The following is a 25,114-nucleotide window of genomic DNA, read 5'->3' as shown; positions in this document are numbered from 1 at the left end:
GGGAGCTCACTGCTGGGGGGTGGAGTGTGGGGGGGGAACTCCATCCTTGGTCACCAGCCTCCCCTCGTGCCACCTTTCAGAGCTAGTCTGATTAGCTGGGGTGTTGAGGCCCTCGTGGGGACCACTTTGGTTTCCAGAGGAAACCGCTCACAACTGGAGGAGCGATGAGGGTTCTGAGGGTCTGGGACAGAGGAATCCCGGGGTCTTGCTCTTCTCCCTCCTGCAGCCTCCACATGGATATTCCCCAATATGCCCCTGCACCCCCAGGTGTGTAGGGGGAGGGGGCTCTGCGCTTGACCTTGAACAGCGACCCGGCCAGCTGGGTGTGGGGGAAGGAGGCCTCCCGGCCTGCTCTTTGCCTCCTCCCTCCCGCTGTGCTGGCCATTGTGTTTGTCCCTGAGGCTGGGCCCCTGCCCCTCACTCCCCTGGCCCAGCATCCTCCCCCACCTCCTGCCCTGCTCATCCTCCCCTCCCACCCCAGCCTACCTCTCTTTACTTTGGTCAGCTTCTCTCAGGCCATGATGAGACTATTGTCTCAAGGCCGGTGGTGATTATGCAGGTCACAGGTTATCAGGGGAGAAGGGGTCACTCAGTAGGGGTCTCCTGCAGGCAAGGGCATTGTGTACTTTCTGTTTTGTTTTTCCTCCAGACTACTCGGGGGCAGATTTTGCAGGAATATCGAAAAATCAAAAAGGTATGTCTCCACCCCTAGTGGGGGGTGGGGTGGGGTCAGAAAAAGCTGTCTCAAGGTGAGCAGCACTAGACAAGGGCCTTGGCTGGCCTGGGGGTCTCAGGTCCTCAGAGCAGCTCCTGCCCGCCCCCCTTCCCCAATTTAGAGCTGAGAAGCTCAGCCCATATCTCCCTTGGCAGCAAAGCACCCACTAGCACTCCCACTCCTCCGTGGCTGCAGCCCCCGGGCTCTTTGGCGCTCCCTCCAAGGTCAGGGGAGGAGCTGAAGTTCCCCACCCCCAGCGGCAGGAATGCCTCCTCAGGGCCCTATCAGCTCTTGCTCGGAAGGCCACTGGCTGTGGGTTCACCACGTGTGTGCGCCCCTGTGTGCCGGGGCTTTTCTTTGCCAGCCAGGCCCCCAGCCCAGGAAGGAGGCTTCATGACAGTCTTGCCTCTGGCCACCCTCATCCCGGCAGTGACCCTGTTTCCTAGGCTGGGGCTTGGGGCGGGACACCATCCCGCGGCTCTGGCCTAAGGTAGAGCAAGGGTCCTTGTCATTGTGTGGTGGGCACTGGCCTACAGGCAGGGGTAGTGGGAGCCCAGGGCGGCCCGTAGGTGGGCGGGCGCCACACCAGGCCGTGCACCGGGAGGCCGGCTGGGTGGAGGATGTGGCTCAGCCCTGCCTCTCTCTTGCAGACCAACACCAACTACAGCCAGGAGAAGCACCGCTGCGAGTACCTGCACAGCAAGCTGGCCCACATCAAGAGGCTCATTGCCGAGTACGACCAGCGGCAGCTGCAGGCCTGGCCCTAGCCTGAGTCCACGGGGCAGGAGGTCCTGCCTGGCTCGCTAGGCCAGCTCCCCTTGCCGGGCCGACCGTTCTGGATGGCGGGGGAGCTGGGGGCGGGGGGGGGGGGAGCTACAGAGCGGAAAAAGAGATTTATTTAAAAAAATAAACACGAGGAAGACACGTTCATCTGAGCCAGCAACGCCGGCTTTCAGGGGAGCCCCTGCAGACCTGGTGCCCTCAGCTCACAGACTGAGGTGGGGTGGCCGGCGTCTCATCCGACCCTCCCACCCCCCCCACCCCAGCCCACCACACCTCCTGAGGAGCGCCCCCACCCGGGATGGGCTGTTCAGGAAGCCCACCCCTATCCGGCCCACAGCCCCAGGGCTCCAGCGTCCCCTCATGGAAAGACTCCGAGGCCAGCCTGCCTGCCTTTTCTAGTTTTATACAAAGACAGCCACTTTTAGCTCCTGCTTATGAGACTTCCGTCTATTTTTGTATGAGAGAGAAAGCGTCTTTTCTAAACCTGTGCCTCCCCTCCTTGGACACCAGGTCTAAATGCTGCCCTGTGTCCTTCCTGCAGTATTACAGATGCCTCTGAAAGTTCAGAGTTGTTCCCCAGGGCTGAGGGGAGACCCGAGGAGGGGGGGTGGCGGGGGTGGGGAGGGTGCAGCCGGCTGGCCTGTGCTTGGGTCTGGCTGTGCTCCTGCCCCGGGCCCTCCCTCTGGTCCCCGCCTCTCCCCGCCCAGGCCAGGACGGGGTCTCTAAGGGGGTGGAGGCCCGCCCAGGTCTATTTCGAGAACTCCAGCTGGCCCCGGAGCAGCTGCTGGGAGCTGCAGGGGCAGAGCTGCGGGCCGAGCGGCTCTCAGCCCACCAGGCCTGCCCCGCTATTTCAGGCCCTCAGCTGTAGGGGGTCACCGGGGTTTTTGTGCCAGAGCTCACACTGCAGCAGCAGTGTCGGATTTTATTTTATTATGTTCTCAATCTCCCCCCTTTGCTGCTGCTTTTCTTTTCGCGCTGAGACCGAGTGGTCTCCATGCTGTTGACCTCACTCCATCCCTCAGTCCGCTTGTGGGTCTTGGGGTCATCTTAGCAGAGCCACCGCAGGGTTTGCACTCAGGGAGGGGCTGGGGGTCGATGGGGTCAGGGGACCCCCCGAGAGTGAGCTCAGAAAACGTGCCCTATCCGCTCACTCTGGGGGCATGGGATCCATGGACACCATAATTGCTGCTTAGTAGCCGTGCCTAGTCTAGTGTCCCCCAAAGTGTCGGGGGACCACGCGCACGCATGCGCGTGTGTGCGTGTGTGCACGCGTGTACGTGTGTGGGGGGGGGCCCTGCCGGCGTGCAGTGGGGCCTGGGCCTGTGTTCACATTCAGCGAAGCCACCCAGGACTGGGGAAGGCGGAGGGAGTGGCTGCAACCTGGAGCCGGGGGCTCGCAAGCTGGGGGATGTGGGGGGGTGCTGCCACCAACAGTAGTGAGGCAGGGAGAGCAGAAATGCTCAGTAGACATGTCTATTTTTCTAAGCCACGGGGACGTCTCCTCATGGCTTCCCAAAGAGCAGGCGCCGAGTGGAGGCACCTGCAGTATGCCCGCCCCGCCCCACCAGCTCCTGCCCTGGGACCCCTGGGATGCCCGGAGCACCAAGGGAACTGATCCTTCATGTTTCAATGGCTGTTGTTTTGTTTTTCATTTGGGATGGAGTGGGGGGTGCAGGCCCCAGGGACCCCCGAGTTCTGCAAACAGCCATGTCATGTGCTCAGCTGGACATGCAGACTCGGGTGAAGGATTATTTAAGGAGGCTGCAGCCTGAGGGCTGACCCGGCCCTCTGCCCTGGGAACCAGTTCAAGGGACTCTAAGTTGAATTTCCTTTTTGTTGTTGGCTTTTTGTTGTTTTGTTGTTGTTGTTGTTTTTCTCCTTTTAAGGAATTATGAAGCTAAGAAAAGTTTTGTGCTTTGGGGGTTGATGGACGAAAGTCCTAGCTGATTAAATATGGTCTAACTTATTGATACTGTGTTCCCCCCCCCTTTTTAATATTGTACTGTGGAGAAAAACTATTTTGAGCCATGGAGTTGGTGTTTACAAGAACTTTTCACTTTTGCCAAAATGTTACGATTGAAAGGCATCCGCGTCTTCAGTTTCCTAATATTTTCTTAAAAGATCTAGTGTCCTTTTTGTACACTAAACAGGTGAATGCTGATTTTTTCAACCTACAATAAATTTCACTGAACTGAACCTAGCAGCCCCAAGTGCCTGGGTGCGTTTGTGTCTGTCACAGCCGGGGCCTCCTGGCGCCCTGTGGGGGTGGGCTGGGGTCAGGAGGAGATTGGCCCTGGAGCAGCCACGGCGATGGGCGGGTGGGGGGTGGGGGGTGGGAGGGAGGCTGGCGGCGGCGGCGGCGGCGGCGGAAGCTGACTGGCTAAGGCGGTGGGCCCTGCTCGTGCGAGGCATGAGGTCACACCGCCTGGATATGGGGGCAGTGGGGAGCCACGGTGGGTATATGAGCAGGGGCCTTCCGGAGTGCCACAGCCCCCAGCAGTAGTAGGGCCACATGGGGCCCGGGGAGTGCCCTTCCTTGGGGAAATGAGCTGCGGCTGGGGAAGACAGCAGTGACGGCCCTGTTCTATTGTCTCTTCCCGCTAGGCCAGCTTGCTGGGGCTGCCCCTGCGCCCATGATGGGGATGGGGATACCGGGCCCAGTGGAATCCCCCAGGCCCAGGATGCCAACAGGGACGGCTGTCCTTGTCCCAAGCTCCAGGTGAGGAGATGAAGGCAGGGGTCAGGGTCCTGCTCCTGAAGGACGGAGTGGGGGTGGGTGTTTATTTTCAAAAGGAAAAACAGACAAAGAATAAGCCTGGGATGAAAGGGCTCCAGGGGTCAGGGGCTCTGGGCCTTAGCCTCCTGGACAGCCCCGCTGACCCCAGCTTTGGCCGGAGTTCTAAGGTGGCCCGGGGAATCCAAGGGGCGCAGGAGACAAGGTCAGGCGGGCCCCGTGGGGCAGAGTGGCACACACCGGGCTTTTAGGGGATAACATCTCTATCCCCACAGCCCAAGGTCCAGGGCCAGTGTCTGCTCCCTTGAACCCCATCAAGCCGCAGCTTTGCCCTGCCCACGTGCTCCCCTAGGCCCATCACCAGACTCCCCTGCAGCCCCTCACGCTGCCCACAGGCACCATGGCCATTACTCCCTGAGTGCACCTTAGCCGCAGGGAGTCCCATCAGGATCCTTCCTGAGCCAAGGATGCCACAAATCCAGCCCCCCAGGGGCCCCAGAAAGGTCTTCCCAACCTCACAACCTTGGGGCCGCCCGCTCACCCCTGCCACTGGCTGGCCAACGTCCCTGGTTGTCATCCCCCCAGCACTCTGATCCCACGGCCCTTCCTGTGTGCTAGGCTCCGCTTGGGCACTGGCACTTAGTGACGGAGACAGCCCTGCCCCTGCCCTCAGGAGCCTGTGTTATGGTGGGGACAGAGGTCCCCAGTCACTCCCAGGCAGCACAGTCCCCCCCATGTTGCACACCCAGGCGATCCCTGCCATCACTGTCCGGTGCCCAGCTGACCGCTCTGCCCTTGCCCTCCTCCTGGCACCTCCCACAGGCTGCCCCATGAGTACTCAGGCTCCCCAGGGCTGGGTCTGGGGGCCTGTCCAGTCTCTGCACATTCCCAGGTCACCTGGCACTCAGAGGCGCAAGCTCCCTTCAGACCCCCCGGCGCCAACTGTATTTCAGCTCTTGGAGCTGGCATCAGAGCCCGCAGGTTAGGGACCCAGTCCCATGAGACCGCCCCCCACTCCAGACACCTGCCACAAGTCTCTGGCCACCCATACTTGTGAGCAACTGGTTATACATCAGGGGTTCCCATGGCTCCCTCCGAGGTTTGCTAGAATGGCTCACAGCGCTCAGGAAGACACTTCCAACAGCCAGATGGAAGTAGATGCTGAAGGCAGGGTGTGGAGAACGGCACTGGGCGCCCATGCCCTTCTCCAGGTGTGCCCCCCCCCACACTTCTTGTGTTCGCTCAACCCGTGCGGTTTCGGGGTTTTTACGGAGTTTCCATTATGTAGGTATGATGAAATCACCAGCCTTTGGCGATTGAACTCCATCTCCAGCCAGAAACCAGGGACAAAACCCAAATATTTGTTACACAATATTCCCTGTCCCCAGCCTTGAGGGTCTGCCCTGGTCCCCAAACTGCTGCTCTCCCCCTTCCACCTTGGCCACCTTTTCATCTGCCCCTGAACCCACTCCCCCAGGTTTTTGCCTGGGCAGTCCTTCCTATCTCTTGATAAGAGATGTCTTTGCATCTCAAGACGCCTTCCAGCAGCCACCTCCTCTAGGCAACCTGCCCTGCCAGACCCTACTTCTGACTTGTCTCTGGCTAGGGGTGCCCTAGTCTACTTCCGGCTCCGCCACACTGGAGTCCCTCGAGGGCAAAGCCTGGAACCGGAGTCTTGGAGCCCCCAACCCCCAAGGCCAGGCCCTGACCATGTTTCCTGTGAGCGTTCCCAACTATCCACCTTTTGGGTCAGCTCCAGTGGTGGAAACTTTCCAGCCGGAGGAGGCCGCTTGTTTTGGAAAGTTCCTGGGGGAGCCGCCCCCGCCCGCCCGCCCTCCGGGTTCCCACGCTCCCTTATCACTGGGTGCTAGGGGGGCGCAGTGCTGTGCCTGCCTAGCTCCTCCCCAGCTGACCTCCTTGGTCCTGCCCCTTCCCTTCCCCTCCTCTCCTCACCGAACACTGGCCCCCCTCTAGCCTGGCCCTGCCAAGCCCTCCCACTACAGGTAGGGAAACCGAGGCCTCGCAGCGCCCCTTACACACACCGTGTGAGCCCTGCCCGGAGTGCGTGGTGGGTAGCCCTGCTCAGGAAGGGGGAGGCGGAGGCGGCCCAGGCTGGAGGAGTGCCTGGCTGTGGAGTCAGAGCCCTGGCTCAGTCTTTGACCCTCGTTTCCACTGCAGTTATCTCGGACCCAGGTGCCCAGCCCTCCTGCCCAGCTCCACCTCCTGCCTGGTGGCTGGGTCTGGCGCTCCCTTGCAGCCTTAATGTCCTCTTTCGTAAAATGAGGGGAAGTGGCCGCGCGCCCTAACCGGCTGTGGTGTGAAGCGAATCCACGCGCCCGGTGCGCGGGCCGGGGTCTGCAGCCCACGTGGACGTCCGGCCGCGCCCGGTGGGGGGCGGGGAGCCCAAGGGCAGTGATGGCTCGGGCCTATGGGGCCTTGAACCCGAGTCCTCCGAGTCCTCCGAGTCCTAGGCCGGCGCGCCCCTCCTCCCCGCGCGCCCCTCCTCCCTGGCGCGGGTGGGGTGAGGGGCGGGGCGGGGGCGGGGCCGCGGCTCTTTTCTCTGGAGTTCGCGCGCCCCGAGCCCTCGCCGTCCGCCACTGTCCGAGTTGACTCCGCGCCGGTGAGTGCGGCCCTGGGGCGTGGTGCGGGCTCCCTGGGGACCGCGGTCGGCTCGGGCCGCCGGCTCTCCTGTCCCCGCTGACCTCCTTGCCCACCCTGCGCCCCTAGCTCTCCGCGATGGAGGCCACAGCCGATTTCGTGGTCGAGAGCCCCGACGTGGTCTACGGCCCCGACGCCATCGAGGCTCAGTACGAGTACCGGACAACGTGCGTCAGCCGCGAGGGCAGTGTCCTCAAGGTAGGCAAGGGACCCGGGGTGGGGGGATGGTGGGAATGGGGGAACCAGGGAGCCGGGAGGAGACGGGAATTACCCAACGTCGAAGACTGTGAGGGAGGAAGGGCCTGTGGCCTCAGGCTCACTGCACCGCCCGCCCCCAGGTATACCCCATGTCCACGCGCTTCACCTTTCGGACCGCCCGGCAGGTGCCCCGGCTTGGGGTCATGCTCGTCGGCTGGGGCGGGAACAACGGCTCCACGCTCACCGCTGCCGTGCTGGCCAACCGACTGCGCCTGTCCTGGCCCACGCGCACCGGCCGCAAGGTGGGGGGTCGGGTGGGGCTCGGCCCGAGTCCCTGCAGGAGGGGGAAGGGCCTTTAGGGGGCGGAGCTCTACGAAGGAGGAGACCCTCCGGGGACGGAGCCTAAGGTGCCGGCGGGCTCCCGGGGGTGGGGGGGGGGACCTCCAAAGGCCGAGCGACTTCTGCCCTGGCTAGGAGCACAGAGCTGAGGCATCCAGAAGGAAGGCGGAGCTTGAGGGTGCCGGGCGGGGCCCGGGCCGGCTAGTGGCTCACGCCACGCCCCACCTCACTTCGCCCCGCCTGCCGCCCCCCCAGGCGGCCAACTACTACGGCTCGCTGACGCAGGCGGGCACCGTTAGCCTGGGCTTGGACGCCGACGGCCAGGAGGTGTTCGTGCCCTTCAGCGCCCTGCTGCCCATGGTGGCACCCGACGACCTCGTGTTCGACGGTGGGCGGGGCCCTAGGCTGGGGGCTGAGGTGGGAGGCGGGGCCTGGAGGGGCCCACGTTCTGGGTTGGATTGAGCTTGGGGGTGTGTCGTCCCTCCCCCGCCCGTCCCCCCTCCTTTCCCCTCCCCCCCGCCGCCCCAGGCTGGGACATATCGTCGCTGAACCTGGCTGAGGCGATGCGGCGCGCGCAGGTACTGGATTGGGGGCTGCAGGAGCAACTGTGGCCGCACTTGGAGGCCCTGCGCCCGCGGCCCTCTGTCTACATCCCCGAGTTCATCGCAGCTAACCAGAGTGCGCGCGCTGACAACCTCATACTGGGCACGCGCGCACAGCAGGTGCGGCCCCGCCCCATACCCTGTATCCCTTGCCACTTGTTGCTCTTGCCTTTGGCCCCGAGTTACCACCCACCACCCCTCTCATCCCACCCCCGCACCCCCCCGCGTTATTGGCCTTTTGTCTCCTCGTTCCCATCCTGAGGTTCCAGACCTCACTTTGCACTTGGGGAAGAGTAGCCCAGACTTTCCCAGCTCGAGGGGCCTGTACAACCTCCTTGCCTCCCCGCCCAGCTGGAGCAGATCCGCAGGGACATCCGCGACTTCCGGTCCAGTGCTGGGCTAGACAAAGTCATCGTGCTGTGGACAGCGAACACGGAGCGCTTCTGCGAAGTGGTCCCAGGCCTCAATGACACCGCCGAGAACCTGCTGCGGACCATCCAGGTGGGTGCATCCAGGGTTGGGAAGAGGGGTCAGGACCAGCCCCAGAGGACCCCTCCGTGCTGATCGTCCCCCTACGTCCACAGCTGGGCCTGGAGGTGTCGCCCTCCACTCTCTTCGCTGTGGCTAGCATCTTGGAGGGCTGCGCCTTCCTCAATGGGTCCCCGCAGAACACGCTGGTGCCTGGGGCGCTCGAGCTCGCCCGCCAGCGACGTGTCTTCGTGGGTGGAGACGACTTCAAGTCAGGCCAGACCAAGGTCAAGTCCGTGCTCGTGGACTTCCTTATTGGCTCTGGCCTCAAGGTGCGTGGGCCTGGGGGGTGCACAGCTCGGGAAGGGGTGGGGGGGGCCTGGAGACCCCAAGCCCGCACCGCGGGGCTTGTGCGCCGTGGGGCCTGCAGCTGCCGCGGGACCCCTTGTTCCTGTAGACCATGTCCATCGTGAGCTACAACCACCTGGGCAACAACGACGGGCAGAACCTATCGGCGCCGCCCCAGTTCCGCTCCAAGGAGGTGTCCAAGAGCAGCGTGGTGGACGACATGGTGCAGAGCAACCCCGTGCTCTACGCGCCCGGCCAGGAGCCCGACCACTGCGTGCGTGGGCCACAGGCCGCTCTGGGGGTGGGGGGTGGGGGTGGAGGGAAGCCCCTGGTGGAGGAGGGCGGGGACCCCTGTGACCTCGTGCCGGGCCCCCCCCCAGGTGGTCATCAAGTACGTGCCGTATGTGGGCGACAGCAAGCGGGCGCTGGACGAGTACACCTCGGAGCTGATGCTGGGCGGCACCAACACGCTGGTGCTGCACAACACGTGCGAGGTGCGGGGCCCGCCGGGGCAGGAGTGGGGCTGCCCGCCGGCCCTGCCCCGCCTTCTGACCCGCCGGCCCTGCAGGACTCCCTCCTGGCCGCGCCCATCATGCTCGACCTGGTGCTGCTGACCGAGCTGTGCCAGCGCGTGAGCTTCTGCACGGACGCCGACCCCGAGCCGCAGGGCTTCCACTCGGTGCTGTCGCTGCTCAGCTTCCTCTTCAAGGCGCCGCTGGTGCCGCCCGGCAGCCCGGTGGTCAATGCGCTCTTCCGCCAGCGCAGCTGCATCGAGAATATCCTCAGGTGGGCCCCGGCTTTGGAGTCCCCATCCGAGGCCCGAATGTCCACTGGCGGCCTCGGCACAGGGATTGTTGGGGATCGGAGGCTGTGGGGTTCGCCAGCTGCATGGTCTGGCCCCGCTCAGCCCCAGCCTTTCCCCCAGGGCCTGTGTGGGACTCCCGCCACAGAACCACATGCTTCTGGAACACAAGATGGAGCGCCCCGGCCTCAAGCGAGGGGGGCCTGTGGTCGCCAGCTGCCCTCTGCCCTGCAAGAAAGGACCAGCGCCAACTGCCCCCAACGGCTGTACGGGGGATGCCAATGGGCACTCGCAGGCTGAGGCACCCCAGATGCCCACCACTTAAGGCCGTGGCCATCCATCTCCCCCAAAACTCTCGTCCCCACTGCTCCTCAGAACCCAACCCTTCCAAGACCCCTGAAGACAATAAAGCCAGTGCCACTCTCAGCCACAGCATCAACTGTGGGTTCTCGGTGCCTTCAACCTAACCCTAACCATCCCCCAACTCCAGCCCCATCCCCATTTGTCACACGGTAGACTCTTACCCACCCTTCAGAAACTGATGCCCCAACTCTTGACACTTCTAGAACCCTGAGGCCTCTGCCTAACCCCATGATGGGAGGCCGTGGCCACAAGCCACAGCGAAGAAATCTGAGACCACATACCAAAAACCAAAACCAAGTTACATTTATTGATGGGGCCCACCCCTGCTGTCCAGGGGAAAGGAGGTCTCCAAGGAGCCCCCCCTGGGACAAAATAGAAATGACGGGAAGGGCCTATACAGGAAAGAACGTCTCTGAGGTCCTTGTGTTTTTTTTTGTTTTTTTTTTTTATAAAATGAGAGTCCTTTGTGCGGGGCCTCCCAGCTGTCCAATCCTTGAACTGGATGGAGTACAGTCGCCCGAGGTGTGACCTCAGACCCTCACCCAGCAGACTGCCCGAGCCCCTGGACCTTGGTGCCAGGCAGGGGCACTGGGCAGAAGCCGAGGCCGGCAGTGGGCAAGGGGCTGCTGCCCCATCACACGCTCATGGTCATCCCGGGCGAGTACTGCGGAGAGATGAGGGGGTGGCGCGCGGAGGCGGGCTCAGCTCCGGCCTCCGCTGGGACCCGCCCCCCCCCCCGGGAGAGAATGGGGGACGGGGCGAAGGGAGGGGAGGAGACAGGTGGCGATGCGTGGGGAGACCGCCCTGGGGTGCGGGTCCCAGGGTGGGGGGTTGGGACGGGGAAGGGGGTCCGGTGAGATTAGGGCGGGAGGGAGGGGAGAGGGGAGGGGAAGGATGCCGCGGCCCCCCCCCCCACCTGGCCCGCCGCGGTCACGGTCTTGCTCTGGCCCCCCGGCCGCCCCGCCGGGGCCTGCCCGCCAGGCCCCTCCGGCCCGACGCCGCCGCGGGGGGGGGGAGTCGACGCAGTCGCTTACGCTTTCGCTCGGGAACGGGTGTAGGAAGGTCCCGGCGGCCGCCATCTCGCCGTCGTCCCGCGGGGTGCCCGGGGCGTTGCTCAGGCCGGCCACGGCGCCGGGGGAGCTCTGGGGGCGGCCGTGGTCAGCGCAGGACTCCCCGCCCCGCGGGCCAGGCCCTGCCCACCGCTCCGCCCAACCCCAACTAGGCCCGCACAGCTCTGGCCAAGCCCGCATCCCCGCACCCAGGGAGCCCCAGGCCCCGCCCCACGCAGGAGCGCGGCCCCTCACCTTCGGCAACCCGTCCATATCGCCCGAGCCTGTGGACCGACACACGGCGGACCGCGGCTCAGATGCGCCTGCGCCAGGCCCGGAACCAATCCCCCGCCCCCACCCCGGCCCAGGGTCAACTAACCCCTCCCTGAACTTGTACGGGGGCCCTGCCTCGGTCCCCGGGGCCCAGTCCGCTGGGGCGCCGCTGGGGGTCCTGGATGGAGAGTCCGGACAGGGGTCAGTGATGGCACTTTTGGCTCAGTTACTGCAATCTCCCCCCCCCCCCGCCTCCCCTGCCAACGAGCGGCCTGTGGAGATTCAGGGTGCAACCGGGACACCCGCAGAGAAACCAGGGAGCGGGGCTGGAGCAACCGCCAGGGGGCGCAAGAGGCTCGCGAAGCAGCGGGGTTGGGGCGTGGGGTGTGTGTCTCGGGACGCCCACTCACCCAGGGATCCGTTCACGTGGTGAGGCTCCATTGCACTCATGGCCGCCATGGGGCCCTCCGGACCAGGGCCGAGCGGGAACTGCGGGCGGTGGGGGGGCAGCGTGGGGCTCGGGCCACCAGACCCCCAGCGGGGCCACCGCCTTCCGCAGCCCCCACCCTGGAACCCCCCCCCCACTCACATTAGCCCTGCCGGTGCCTGGCCCAATGGGGTTCATGATAGTGTACATGCTCTCGCTGGAGTTGGTGGAGTCTGGGGGAGATACCGGTGCGTGAGGGGGTGGGGTGTGAGGATCTCTCCAGGCAAGCACACCCCTCCCTGTACCCTGCCCAGGCTGCAGCACCTCCAGGGCTGGGCATGATGGGTGTTCCAGGGGGCCCTCCTCCTCCTGGGGGTCCCTGCACAAGGAAGGAGACAGAGCAGGTGAGAACGAACCCCCCCCCCCCCCCCCGGTCTGCCAACCGTCACCCTTGCCCCCCTGGCTCAAGTGGCCCAGCCGCCTCGTCACTCGCCTCGTCACTCACCGAGTAGCTGCCGGGGGAGGAGGAGGAATAGGGAATCTGGGGAGAAGCGCAGCTGTGAGCGGCCCACTCCACCCCCACAGCGCTAGCCCACCCCCCAGCCTCCCCTGGCCGGCCGGCCAGCCCGCCTCTCACCGAGTTTCCACTGGGGCTGGCCCACGGGCCTCGCACTCCAGGGCCCCTAGAAGAGACAGTGGGTGGACCCCGGGGTGAGGCCAGGTGGCACACAGCCCCGACACACTCTGTGACATCCCCCACCCTGCCCATGTGCCCCCAAACAGGCCCGCAGAGCCACAGACTTTGGCTGAGAGTTGCTAACCAGGGATGGATTCTAGTCAGCCCTCAAATCCCATATCCTATGGGATATGGCCTTTGGGCCTCAGTTTCCCCACCCAATGCAGAGTAAACAACCAGAGCTGTTATGCGAACTTAAGTCTGCCCCGGCAGAGCCAGGCCATGAAGCTGGGTGGTGGCCTACGTGGGCACACCCCAGGGGTCTCTCAGGGCCTTACATGTTCATGGTAGGCAGGCCGGGGCCGGCGAGGGAGTTGGGTGGGGGCCGCATGCCACCTCCATAGCTCTGAGAAGGCAAAAGGGCTGTGAGTGCAGGCCAAGGTGTCGGGGGAAGTCCCCTGGAAGCGCACCCCCTCTCCTGGCCCAGCCCTCACCTGGGGTCCAACGCTGGCCATGCCCCGTGGAGGTGTCACTCTCTGCATGGGGCCCATGCTCGGATGCCCTGGGGGGGGCAGAAGGAAGGGGGCTCAGGCCAGTAACACTCCCCAGTGTGGACATGTGCTGGAGGGGGGTGAGTCTGCACCAGGAGGCAGCAGGGAGGAGGAACTTGGAGCTGGGGTCCTAATGGGTGGGGGGTGGCAGCAGCTGGAGCTTCCCTACTCACCCTGAGCTCGCGGGGAGGGTTCCATGGCGCCAGGAAGGAGGGGCTGGGAGCCGGGGAGGCCCACAGGAGGCTGTGGAGGGGGTGTGGCAGCACTGAGCGTGGGTACCCCCACCCTGGCCCAACTCCTGCCCCCCCCCTCCCCTCATCCCTCTCTCACCTGACTCGGCATCCGCAGGGTGGGCCGGGGGCCCCCTGGGAACCGCGGTGACATGAAGGGCTGGAAGAGGTGGGCCGGGGATCAGCACCTCCCTCCACCTGCTCACCCCCCAAAGCTACCCCGTTCCTGCAGTGCCCGGGCCCCCAGCCTGGACAGCCCCCTCCTCCAGGACCAGCCAGCAAACTGCAGCCAGCCAGTGCCCGGTGCGTGAGTGCAGTGGGGCTGGGGGCTCGAGTTGCTGGGATGTGCATGTGCAAAGGGGCGGGGCGTCACAGGTCCTTACCTGAACATGAGGCCCCATCATGGGGGCGTTGGGGTTGTGGGGGGGCTGCTGGGAGCCGGGGGGGCCCTAGGAGGACAGAACCAGGTGGGTTGGGAGGAGCGAGGTCCACCGAAGCTTCACTGTTCTCTGTGGCCCTGCTGAGCCTGGCCAGGGAGGGTGAGGGGACGCCATGGAGGCGGGAGGGTGGGCCAGCCCTGCACTCCCCCGAGTGGAAGACGGGCTTTGGGGTGAGGGGTCCTACAGGAACAGTCATGGGCAGGACCCACGGCTCAGAGAGCCATGCTCTGAGGCCCTTAGCAACCAGGCCCGCGCAGGCCACCCTCAGAGAGACCCCGCCCTCTCCTGCACTGGGGCCCAGCCCACGCGGCTGCTCCCATCACACCACCAAGGCCTGTGTGCAAATACCCACCTCGCGGACAACCCCCTACCAACTGTGGCCTGCTGGGGCCTCTCCCCATAGGACCCCCCCCCACGCCCATCATGGCCCACGCTGTTCACCCTCCGACACATGCCCACTTAAGCTGGAGAACAAGGGGCACCGGCCCTGGCTGTACCTGGAAGAAGCCGGGTGCCATGGGGCCTGCTGCCATCGCGTCGTTGGGGGCCATGCTCCCCATCACAGGACTGGGGGCTGCTACAGTGCTCTGCAGGGGTGAGGAAGACCAAGAGAACCTGCTCACGTCACTTCCTGCTTGAGTGTCCCTTCCTACCCACAAACAGCCCACTCCATAGAGCAAGGAACCTGGGCCATCGGATCTTCTACCCAGGTGAGCACGTGAGGACACCTGGAGGGTTCTCTAGGTGAAGGAGGAGCGGCTGCACCTGTCCCCACCCCGGTTGTAGCAGCCCTGACTCAGCGTCCTCCTCAAATGTGCCGTGTGGCCGTGGACCCAGGCTTTGCCTCTTCTGTACCCAAGACACTGGAGGTCATTGGGGCCCTGTCAGGTGCAGCACACAGCCCAGGCGGGAGGCCAGGGACCTGGGGATCCCACCTCCTAAGGAGTCAGTCCCAAGCATGAGGATTCTGGGGGGTCTGAAAATGCCAACAACCCAGGACCCCTGTGGGCACGTGCCTCTTGCATCTGGCACAGGCTTGCTCTTTCCATTGCAATCTCACGTCAGACTAGTGGGGGCATGGTCCCTGACTCTAGCCCCGGCCCAGCAGGCCCCATGTCCTCCTGGCTGGTAAAGCCGGTTAGCTGGACTCTCAACTCTACCCAAGACACCCCAAATAAACACAAAAATCAACTGGCAGCTTCCAGATGAACCTCCCTCCCAGAGGGCTGCTCTCTGGGGCTGCGGAGCAGAGAACTCCCCTCTTCCTCCAGTTGGGAAGGGAAGGAAGAGCAGGACTACTGGGATGGGGGCTCCAGGCTCCAGGCCTCTCTTCAGCTGGAGGAGGGGAGGAGACCGGGTGCTAGACAGGAGGGTTCCCATGTCAGCCCAGGGTGGAGATGCTGGTTGGCAGGGCTGACAGGCCACTTCCTCTGGTAGGTTCCAAGTCCCAGGCTTGTCTGCCTTTGGGAACAGAGCAGGGAGGAGGAGGGAAATGGAGGCCTAGTCTACAGGGCAGAGGAGACACATCAAAGGATAGGGAAGGAGGGAGACTCTGCAAGGACTGAGTAAACACAGTAATTCTCTGGAGGCCCCTCAACTCTTGTCTGTCTGGATCATCTGACCCCACTCTACCCCCAACGGGATCCAAGAGGTATGGTCCGTGTGGGTCACGGCTATTCCTGGGACTAGCACAAGCCATCACAGAGGGATGCCCAGGATTTTGCAAAACTGCAGCCACTTGGGCTCAGAGAAGTTAAGCATTGTGCCCACAGTCACACAGCACTTCCGGCCCCACAGAAGTGGGGAGGGCCCCTTGGCTGGGTCAGAGCAGGACCCCTGTAGACATACCCCTCCCCTTGGGTATTGCAAGCTGCCCTATACTTCCTGCCCCTTCTCAAAGATCAACCTCTGAAGGACTCCTGCCCAGGCCCCAAGATGGGGGAGGAGCTGTGGGGGGCGGGGGGTGGGGGGGACAGCCTTCCCTGGCCTATGATGACGGAAAACACTCCCAGGGCCTGGCACCAATCTTTTGAAAGCCCAAAAGACCCTAGGAGTCCCCCCTGCCTCCACCTCACCCCCCCCCCCCCCCCTCCGCCCAGACATAGAGCCTGACAGCTGGAGCAGCTATTGTATTCTCACAGGGGCCTGCCTCAGTGGCTGGAGGAGGTACTTCTGAGCCCTCGGTCTGTCCACTCCCCACAACCTACCCCACAGGGAGGGTGGGAGAGCAGTCCCCCCTTTCAAGCCACAGCAGGCGCCAGAGCATTTCCTGGTGGGGGGGGGCAGCTGCTCTCTGGGCTGCCGACGAGGTGTGGGGGCAGGGAGAAGATAGGGCACCCCTCACCCACTGCGGCTCCCCAACTCTAGGCCCAGAAGGGTTAATACAGGGCGGGCCCACCCTCCCTGGCGGGTGGCCCGAGCTAGACCCCCCACGTCAATCATCCACCCGGAGACGCCAGGGCCCAACCCGCGTTGCTATGACGATGGGTTGGGCGCGCTAGCGTTTCCTGGAGACGCCGAGGTCGGCCGCGGAGCCGGGAGTGGTGAACTGAGCCCCCATTCGGAGGGGGCCCCGACCGCGCAGGGGAGGCGAGCACGGCGCTCCCCCCACGCTAGAACAGCAGCTGGGCAGGATGTGCGCACGCAGCCACAGGGAACCCGTCACCCCGGGGCTAGGGCGCTCCCCCCCAACACACACCCTCTGTGCCCGCACCATCTCCCCCGACGCATTCTGCTGCCATGGTAACCGGCGCGCTCCCGGGAAGCGCGCTCCCGTGGAAGTGGAGAACCCTGCGTTCCGCCTTCCTGCCCTCCTCAGAGGGGCCCTGAGAGGCCGCTAGAGGTGGGGGCAGAGGCGAAGCCGGGGCGGGGGGGGGGGTAAGGGGGCGCTGCGCAGGCTGGGAGGGGCTAGGGTTTGAATGGGAGTGAGCGCCCACGCAGAGTCTTGCACGCACACAGCTCCAGACACCCCTGGAGCCCCAGTTCTGGCAGGAGAGCAACAGGGGGGATGGCACACGAACAGTGGAACCCGATGGGGACCAATAGTGTGACCCCGGCTTCCATGCACATCAGACAACGGGTGCGGAGCGTCTTCAGGGACACGATGAACCCGCACCCCTCGCGGGCTGCACCCCGGCTCTACAAAGGCCTGCACTTGCGGGGTGGGGGGGCGCTTTATGTGGGGAGGCGGTGCACGACCTTGACCAACTGCAGAGCAAGATGGGGATGGCCACGCCCTGGGAGGCCCGAGGGGGCACAGCAGGGCGGACTGCTCAGGCTGTGAGGACGCCAACCGTAGGAGAGTGGGTGCACGAGGGGGAGGGCGAGAGAAGTGGGAGCTCGCCTAGAGCTGCGCGACCCTGGACGCCAGCTGAGCTGCTGCTTCTCCTCGGAGTGGGCCCAGAGCCCCCCAGCCCTTCCTGTCCAGCCAGAGACGTCTCGGAGAAGCCAGGTGGCCAAGCCCCACAGCCAGGACCAAGAAGAGGATAAACGTAGGGGTGGCCATCCGCTCCCCATGATAATGAGATGCCACCAGCCCTTTCATGTTATCCCCCCTCCTCTCCAGATAGGCCTCTGACCCCCACTCAACCTGGAGGGAAACTGAGACCAAAGAGGTGGGGTCAACAGCCCCAATCACCAAGCAAAGTCAGGAAGTGCATTGCCCAAGGGTGCACCTGCCAGTTAGCCAACCCCACGGTCCCCTGGGCTCAGAAAGGCTGGGGTGGGAGGGGATATGCAGTGGTGGCCCCCAACCCCCCCAGCACACACCCCACCCAGCTGGGCAGATGGGGAGGCAGAGCTCCTGGCTCCCCAAGGGATTCAGATGAGGGGAAGGAGAGGTAGAGCTGGCTTCAGGAAGGTGTGTGTGGGCGGGGGAGGGCTGTGGGGACTCTCAGGAGCTGGCTGCAATGGAAGGAGCCTCCCCCACCCTGTGAGTGACCCTAGACTGAGGAGAGGGCACAGGGACTCCCAGAAGTGGGCAAGACCCCAGATCAAACCCCAACACCAGACCCACCTGCCCACCCAAGCCAATCTCAGGCCATGCAGGCCCCCAAGGCCACAGGCCCCAAAACTGGCCCATGCCCAAGAGCCCTGGTCCCGGTCCCTGGGGCAGGGACTCACGTAGTCCTGGAAGGCCTTGGCCTCATTTGAGTGCTCACACGCCTCTCTGCGGTCAGGTGCTGCACAGTACAAGTCCCAGAACACGCTGTGGGCGGCAGGGAGGGACGATGGTTTCCCCATGCGTCCCCACCCAGCCCCCCTCCATGGCCCACCCTGGCCAGCCCCACACGCACCACCACCAGGAATGTAGGAAGCCTGGGGGCTCCCCCAGCGTAATGTTCTTCTCCCATCGGATCTGCAGGGGAAAAACAAGACAGTGAGGGGGCCTGCTGCCCGGCCCTGCCCAACCTCTTCCAAACTGAGGCAACCCCAGACCAGCCTGGGGCCTGGGAGACGGGGAAACAGCAGCCCTGAGCAAGGGTGCGGGGCAGGGGACAACTGGGTAAGGGGCAGAGAAGCGTGCACAGACCCTCAGATGGCCAGACAGATGCCTCGACCCCAGCCGACGGGCCCCGACCCACTCCAGCCCTCAGTTCCCAGGGCCAGTGGAGGGGCAACGGAACCCGAGCACTGGAGCTCCAGTGGAAAGGGGTGGAGTGGACCGCAGGGTACAGGCAGTAAGGAGGGACCCAGCTGGGGGCGCTCTGCCTGGCGAGGCCGGCTTACCTCGGACAGAAAGGTCTGGGCTGACTTCTGGGCGCCGACGTGCAGCAGGTACTCATACACATACAGCGCCAACCTGCGGGCGGGCAGGGTGCGGACGGGCTTAGGCTCTCCAGAGGCCTGCAGCCAGCCCCACAACCCCTTCCCCAAGGGACCCTGGGAGTGGCCTCAGTGAGCCCTTCGTGACACCATCCTCAGCCTCACTCACTGCCCCCAGTGGTTCCCCAACCCCTCCATCCCTCCCACCCTGATGTGATGGCTTCATCAGGTGCTCAGACCTGCCAACTCCTACACATCCATCAATACCCAGCCAGCAGGCCCTTCCTCTAGACAGCACTCCCAGAAGTCCCTGACCCCTGACTTGCAAGCCATCCATTCTGCTCAGTTCCACAGCCCCTCGTGGACCAAGTCCTGGCCCCGTCCTGCCAATGCTGAGACCCCAGAACAGCCTTCATCCCAGGGAGGTCTTGTGGCCGGGAGAAAGGGCTCCTAGAGGTCACTCCAGACTCTGCCCTGGGTGGGGTCTCCCAGCGGGTACCCAAGGCCATGTGGTCAGGGCCCAACACCTAATTTCCTTCCAGCCTTGTCTTGTAGAGAAAGGAAGGGGCCCTCTGACCTGCGGTCTTCCTCTGCCAGGTGTCCCCGGACCCCGATTATCTTTCTCAGGACCACCCGTGGTGGCCATGACCTAGCTACACCAGCCCCGCACGGGAGAGTGTGGAGAAGCGAGGGCAGGTGAGGGGCAGCAGGGCCTGCCTTGTAGAAACACAGTGCCCAGCACCCTTGGACACACCAGTTTGGCTGCTGCCTGCTCCAAGAACACAAGCCACCTTCCAGCCAGTAGTGTCCCCCATAGGCCACACAGGGAGGCCGGCCCCTCTACACCATCTTCCGAACCTCCGCATCCTCGGCCCCAACACCCCCTCATCAGTCCTCCCCACAAGCAAGCAGAGAAACTAACTGTCTCCTCGGTTCACCCATTTCCCAACCATCCACAGTTACTGCCCCCTCCCAGCACTCCCAGGGACATAGGGTCGTTGGTCCAGGCCCCGGGGGGCGGGGGTGGTGCTGGGAGGGTAGGGTCTAGATCCAAGATGGGGGGGCTCCCCCAGGGCTGGCCTGAGCTGGAAGCCCTTCCAGAACGCCTCCCCACTCAGCAGGCCACCCTTCCCTGGCTGAGGGCCCCACCCTAAAATAACCCTGCTTTGACTCATGTTCCTGTTCTCTCCCACCTTCCCAGCCAGGCTTCTTGATCCTCACATACCCGCTCCCCATCAGATCACCCCCCCTTCCTTAGCTCCCCTCACACCTCGCTGAGGCAGTTCTAGCCATTCTGTCCCCGGGCCCCTGCTCCTTCCCCCCCCCACACAACGGCTTCTGCCCTTGCCCTGGATCCTCTTCCTTCCTCCAACCATTTTCATTAATTCAACACTCACCCAGCATCTCTTTGTGCAGTGAACACAACAGACACCTGACCCCGGGAGGCTACCTGCTGAGTTCTAGGGTGGGCTGGAAGGTAGTGCGTGCTAGGGAAGGACAAGAGGCGGACATTTGAGGGACTGGGGTGGGCAGCTGTCCCAGGGCAAGGTGTGCCCCCAGCTCACACCACACCAGATGAGCCGTGGACAGCCACCGAGAGGGACAGGGCACAGAGGGGTATGGCTCGTGGTGGTCACAGTGCTCCGAGTGGGTTTTCCTCAAGACTGGCTGTGGGCCCCACCACATCATCACAGCCTTCTCAGCCGTCCTGGCCCCACGGCCTCCAGGTTTACCTGCCCAACTCACTCCTATGATTCTCTTCCTTCCTAAAGGCTTCCTGAGCCTTCAAGTGGTCTGCATCTGCCAGCCCCGCGTCCATTAGTGAAGGAACAACGGGCTGAAGCAGAGCCAACAAGCCCAGGCCTGCCCGCCCCCCTCCTGCACCCTCCGGCCAAGGAGAGAGGCTGAGAGAGGTCCAGCCAGTCCCTCACCCATTTGGGGGGGGGGGTGTCACTGCAGAAAGCAGGAAAGTCTGGGGCTGAAATGCCCAGAGAAAAGGGAGCAAGAAGGGATGGAGGGGAATCCAGGTAGGCAGATGTAAGGATAGGGGCAGGGAGGCTGCAGTCTTGCCCTTGGGGCATTCTGGCTCAGGAAGCTTCCTGGAGAAATGACCCTTGGCTCCCACCACATCCACCAAGGTTGCTCGACACTGCCAGCCATCAGGTCCTCCTACACCTCCCCTTTGCCCTCAACTGTTCTTCAGGGGTGGCATCTGACCCAGGATGCAGGACCCCACCCCTGGCTGCTCCCCTCCTCCCTCCACTAGCCCTGCCCCAGCTCAGCCCTGGGCCCTCGCTTCTCTCTCTGGATGGCCTCCTCTCCCGCTTTGATGACATCTTCATGCAGCTGTCCATTGGGTGCGCCAGCCTGGCCCCCCCAAACTTGGGATTCACATAACATCTAGTGGCCCATCCTCAACATGTTCTCTGCCCAGCTTCTTCCTCTCCCCACCTCCCCTGCCCCCCCCCAATCTGACTTGGGTAGTCTGGCCTTGACTCACAAAGCTACACAGGTGCGTGAATATCCACCCAGCCATCCCCCCGAGATCACTGCACTTACTGAATTTAGGGAAAAAACTTGAGGAAAAAGCTCACTCTTCTGCTTTGGAGCCCTCTTCCTGCCTCCTCTACCACACTTGGTCCAGGCCACTACCACCTCTTACCTGGATTTCGACAGGGCTCCCTCAGGGGCTGCTCTCTCCCCAGCCTCCAGAGTCTACACACACACCCAATAGCACGTCTCCTTCAGTCCCTCCAGTGCCCCAACACACGCACACTGGCCCTCCTCCACCCCAGGGCCTTTGCACGGGGTGTCCCCCCACTCAGGGCACTTCCACCTAGAGACCCATGTGGTTCAAATGTCATCTGTCACAGTCTTCCCTGTCACACCTAAACTCCACCTGCCCCATCCACCCCCCCTAACCACCTTATTTAACCCCTTCTGACACATGTCTCTCTGCCCACTACCTGCAGCTCTTTCTGGAATATAGCTTTGGGAGGGCAGGGACTTGGTTTCTTTCCCTCACTACTGAAATTACAACAGCACCCAGAGCATCTTGGGCCCCTTGCTACCCCAAATGAATGAAAAAACAAACCAACCAACCAACCCACAGGGACTCCCTCCTGTGAGGACAGGCTTAACACAGACTGGTAAGCACCAGTAAAAGTTAGCTTAGCATTTCAACTTTAAGGACTTGGGGTTTTATCCCCAAAGCAAAGAGAAGCCAGAGAAGATTTAAATTTTGCTGATTTCTCTTACGTGTTCTTACTTTAATTTTTACCAGGACAGAATCTCAGGGAAAGATTGTGAGCTGTTTTGTTTTGTTTTGTTTTGAGTGAAAAATTTTGAAGCCTGGACATTTGACCATGTTGTTTTGAGACCTTCAAGGCGCCACCCCATGAGCCTTGTGCTCGAGGTGTCCCTGTCCAGGCTCTGAGCTCAGATATGAGGAAGGGCCTGGGCTCTGGATCCAAATCCTGGCATCTCCACCCCTAACCATGTTGGCAAATGACCTGCAGAACAAAGAGCGGGCTCATGGGAGGGGCTTCTGCTGTAAGAGGGCAGGTGGATGGAAGGAATGAGTGACCTAGAGGATATGGGGTGCCCAGACCCCAAGTGCTCACACGAAGAAATGCACACAGGGCTGCTCAGGTGACAGAACGGGATGTTAGAGTCTTGGAGACTACAACATGGCGCCACCACTGTAATTAGCAAGAATTATGGTAGGTAACGGAGGCTCTGAGCACTAGCACAGTGTCCTCCTCCCCCTTAAAGCCCCTGGACTTGCTGCTGGGGGCTGGGAGACTCTACTCAGGGCCTCGTGTCACTTCCCAACAGAGGGACAGCCCACCCATTTCTTCCCCCGACCCCCCATCCTCACCCTCAAGGCCAGGCCTTTGGGTGTCTCCTCACCATCTGCCTGGCAGCCTCCACGCATGCCCCTTACAGCCCTTCTCCCAGCCAGTGGCCTGGGTGATGACCCCCACTCACAAGTTCCCCCTCTGTCTTCCTCCTCCTTCTGTTCGTTCCCTCTTCTCAAGCCCTTCCTCGGAAGCTCCCCTGTGTCCACTGGCTCTGCTTAGCCTCCAGGACTCAGTTCAGGGGTTCCTTTCTCAAGAATCTCTTGCCCATCTGCCCTCCAAACAAGGATGCCCACAGCCACACCTGGAAGCCCAGCAAGAGACAGAGCAAACACAAGGTGATTCCCTCACCTGCTGGAACAGGTAAGGAACAAACTACACGTGGTCATGTGCCCCTTCTCAAAACCAATCCCAGAAAAAACACAAGACACCAACCATGGTTGTCATTTGTGGAACTACTTAAACCTACCTGGCAGCACTTCACATTAGCAGAACCTCTGGGGCCACAGGGGAAAGGATATAAAGGGGACAAAGGGGCCTTCGACTACCCATCACCTTTGTCCGCTTATTTAAAAAGCCCCCAAACCAAGGACCAAATGCAAGTGCTAGTTAGTGCTGGGTGGTAGGTGCCCTCCAGGCTGCCCTGTGGGCTGGGAGTGTTTATTAATGGATCCACCATCCACGCACCCAGCAGGTACTCAGTTCATTTCTGGGGCAGGCTGTCCCAGAACTAGTGTTGAGATGAGGAGCGAGAAGGGGGCCCAGGATAGGGACCTGAGAAGGAAGAAGGGCAGGAGGAGGCAGGACTGCGAGCAGGGAGAAAAACACAGTACCCGAGAGCTGAGGACCTGAGCAGTGTAAATCCCCCACACCCCCAATTCACACGGGAGGAAACCGAGGCTCAGAGACAGGAAGTGGCTCGGCTGGTGGCTGCCTGTGTGGGGTGCTCTACCTGCAGCCTCTCACCCGGTCCTTGTGAGAATCCTACAAGGCCAGTTGTCCATGTTTCAGAAACCGATGCTCGGAGCAGGAGCAATGCTCAGAGCAACCAGCCGACCTCTCCAGTGTGCCCTCCCCGCTCCCGCCCCACTCCCGCTTTCTGAGCGCTCTCCCACGCCCCAAACCCTGAGACCTCAACAGATCGCTTCCTCTCCAGGGCCCCAGCACCCCCACGGATGAAATAGGGGATGTGACCATCTGGTGTTTTCCCAACTTTCTTTAGCAGCAGAACCCTACCTCCAAACCAAGGCTTAGATGGGACCTTCTATAAGAAACGGACGAGCACAGGACAGGTCTGGCCATCAAGGGGACCGGAACACAGGCAGGACGGGGCCTTTAGCCTCCGCATGAGGCATTTTTTGCAGATCCCAGAGTCCTCCCACTGTGGGCCGTGTGGCCTCCCCAGGGGCCCCACCCAGCTGCCCCCGCCGGGCTGGGGCTAGCAGCCCTCAGGCCCTCTCCTCTCTCAAGCTCCTCCTCCGTGCAGGGGTCCCCAACTGGTCAGTCTCGCCCGCCCCGGAAACTTCCCTGGACACTGCGATGCCGCTCCGTGCGCGACCTCGCGCGCACGCGCGACCGCAAACTCGCGCACCCAAGTCTCGACTGTCGGGGAGGTCTCGCGACCCTCGAGTCCCGCTCGGATCTCTCGCGCCCCTTCAATTCGTGCGCCCCCGAGTCTCGCGCGCCCCTGCAATGTCGCGACCCCTCGAGCCGCTCGGTCTCCCCAGCCCTCGAGTTTCACGCACCCCCTCAAATCTCGCGAACCTCGGGTCTCCCGCGCCCCTTCAACTCTCACGACCTCTCGGCTCTCGCGCACCGCCCCGCAAACCTCACGACTCCTTGCGCCCCTCTCGCCCCCGGAGTCTCACGTGCCCCTCAAATCTCGCGAACTCTTAAGCTCCTCACACCCCTTAGATCTAGCGCACTCCCACACATCTCACGACCCCTCGAGCCCCTCCGGCCTCGCACGCCCCTCAAATCTCGCGCCCCTCGGGTCTCGCGCGCCCCCGCAAATCTCGCGACCCCTCCAGCGCGCTCCGGCCCCGCACGCCCTGCCCCCGCGCCCACGTGCCCCGCGCGGTGCCCGCCGGCATTGGGGCCCACGGAAGCTGCGCGGCGGCCGAGCCCCGCCCCCGGCTCCCCCGGCCCCGGCCCACCGACTCACTTCTCGCGGGCCTGGCTGTCGGAGGGCACGGCCGAGCCCTTGCCCCCCTTGGCGTACATGCTGCTCCGAGCCGCCGCCGCCGCCGCCGCTGCCGCCGGGGCCCACACCTGTCAGGCGGCACCGCGGGCCGCACTAGCGGTCGCCATAGCTACCCCGCGCCCCGGGCCTCACCGCCCCGAGCCCCGCGCGGGCACCGCGGGCATCGTCCGCGCGGGGGAGCTCCAGACGGCCAAGGCGGCGGCGGCGGCAGCGGCGGCAGCTCCAGCTTCAGCTCCAGCCACGGGTTTTATTTTCTTCCTCTCTTCCCTCAGCGCGGGCTGTTCCGGGAAGCGCGCGCCCCCTCCTCCCGCCGCGCGCGCCCCCGCCCGCCGCCTCCCTGCTGCCCGCGGGCGCCGCTCTTAAAGGGGCGATGGCGGGCGCGCGGATGGGTCCCAATGTGGGGACCGTGGGCTTGGCGCGCACGCGCAGTGCCCGCCGCGGGGGGGCGGGCGCGGGTACACACACGCAGGCACGGGTGGGGACGGCCACCTGGGGACACACAGCAGGATACAGTTAATCACGGCTACACACACACTCCCCAGATAGGACCAACCACCCAAATTGTACACCCAGGAACACAGCCACACACAGTTGCAGCTACACTCTTGGACACAGGACTACACACATAGAT

The 25,114-nt window shown here is 63.5% G+C and overlaps 3 protein-coding genes across 15 annotated transcripts in view; 2 read left to right on the top strand and 1 right to left on the bottom strand.

The window, feature by feature from the left end:
• Positions 1-3,694, top strand: part of ELL (elongation factor for RNA polymerase II) — a 72,076-nt gene extending 68,382 nt beyond the window's left edge. For all 3 annotated transcript variants that reach the window (XM_025884877.2, XM_073900989.1, XM_025884876.2), the window contains 2 exons: positions 650-694; positions 1,366-3,694. In XM_025884877.2, the coding sequence (XP_025740662.1) occupies positions 650-694; positions 1,366-1,482 (162 nt within the window). In that variant the 3' untranslated portion in view covers positions 1,483-3,694. The remainder of the gene's footprint in view (positions 1-649; positions 695-1,365) is intronic.
• Positions 3,695-4,198: 504 nt separating this feature from the next.
• On the top strand, positions 4,199-10,451 carry ISYNA1 (inositol-3-phosphate synthase 1). Of its 3 annotated transcripts, none has more exons than XM_025884880.2 (11): positions 4,199-4,217; positions 6,960-7,088; positions 7,229-7,390; positions 7,683-7,815; positions 7,956-8,149; positions 8,381-8,530; positions 8,614-8,829; positions 8,955-9,119; positions 9,226-9,339; positions 9,414-9,631; positions 9,771-10,451. In XM_025884880.2, the coding sequence occupies exons 2-11, from the start codon at positions 6,969-6,971 to the stop codon at positions 9,970-9,972; spliced, it is 1,674 nt and encodes a 557-aa protein (XP_025740665.1). In that variant the 5' UTR covers positions 4,199-4,217; positions 6,960-6,968; the 3' UTR covers positions 9,973-10,451. The 3 variants fall into 3 exon arrangements, with proteins under 3 accessions (XP_025740665.1, XP_025740666.1, XP_073757094.1); XM_025884881.2 differs by lacking the exon at positions 4,199-4,217 and adding an exon at positions 6,725-6,852; XM_073900993.1 differs by lacking the exons at positions 4,199-4,217; positions 6,960-7,088; positions 7,229-7,390 and adding an exon at positions 7,399-7,495.
• On the bottom strand, positions 10,289-24,858 carry SSBP4 (single stranded DNA binding protein 4). 9 transcript variants are annotated; one of them, XM_025884882.2, is made up of 18 exons: positions 24,445-24,856; positions 18,385-18,457; positions 17,952-18,013; positions 17,779-17,863; positions 14,154-14,243; positions 13,600-13,665; positions 13,317-13,376; positions 13,160-13,229; positions 12,930-12,997; positions 12,774-12,841; positions 12,397-12,442; positions 12,265-12,300; positions 12,084-12,138; positions 11,922-11,992; positions 11,743-11,821; positions 11,315-11,343; positions 10,927-11,152; positions 10,289-10,674 (listed from the first exon to the last, which is right to left on the bottom strand). In XM_025884882.2, the coding sequence occupies exons 1-18, from the start codon at positions 24,501-24,503 to the stop codon at positions 10,541-10,543; spliced, it is 1,377 nt and encodes a 458-aa protein (XP_025740667.1). In that variant the 5' UTR covers positions 24,504-24,856; the 3' UTR covers positions 10,289-10,540. The 9 variants fall into 9 exon arrangements, with proteins under 9 accessions (XP_025740667.1, XP_025740670.1, XP_025740669.1 ...); XM_025884885.2 differs by having other exon boundaries at positions 11,045-11,152; positions 24,445-24,852; XM_025884884.2 differs by lacking the exon at positions 13,600-13,665.
• Between the last annotated feature and the right edge of the window lie 256 nt (positions 24,859-25,114).

This window comes from Callorhinus ursinus, unplaced genomic scaffold (assembly GCF_003265705.2).
Source record: "Callorhinus ursinus isolate GAN/ISIS: 27379988/994484 unplaced genomic scaffold, GSC_fseal_2.0 scaffold15, whole genome shotgun sequence".
In the NCBI taxonomy this organism is placed as follows: domain Eukaryota; kingdom Metazoa; phylum Chordata; class Mammalia; order Carnivora; family Otariidae; genus Callorhinus; species Callorhinus ursinus.
Note: the sequence above shows the minus strand (reverse complement) of the source record. Positions and strands in the feature narration are given on the sequence as shown.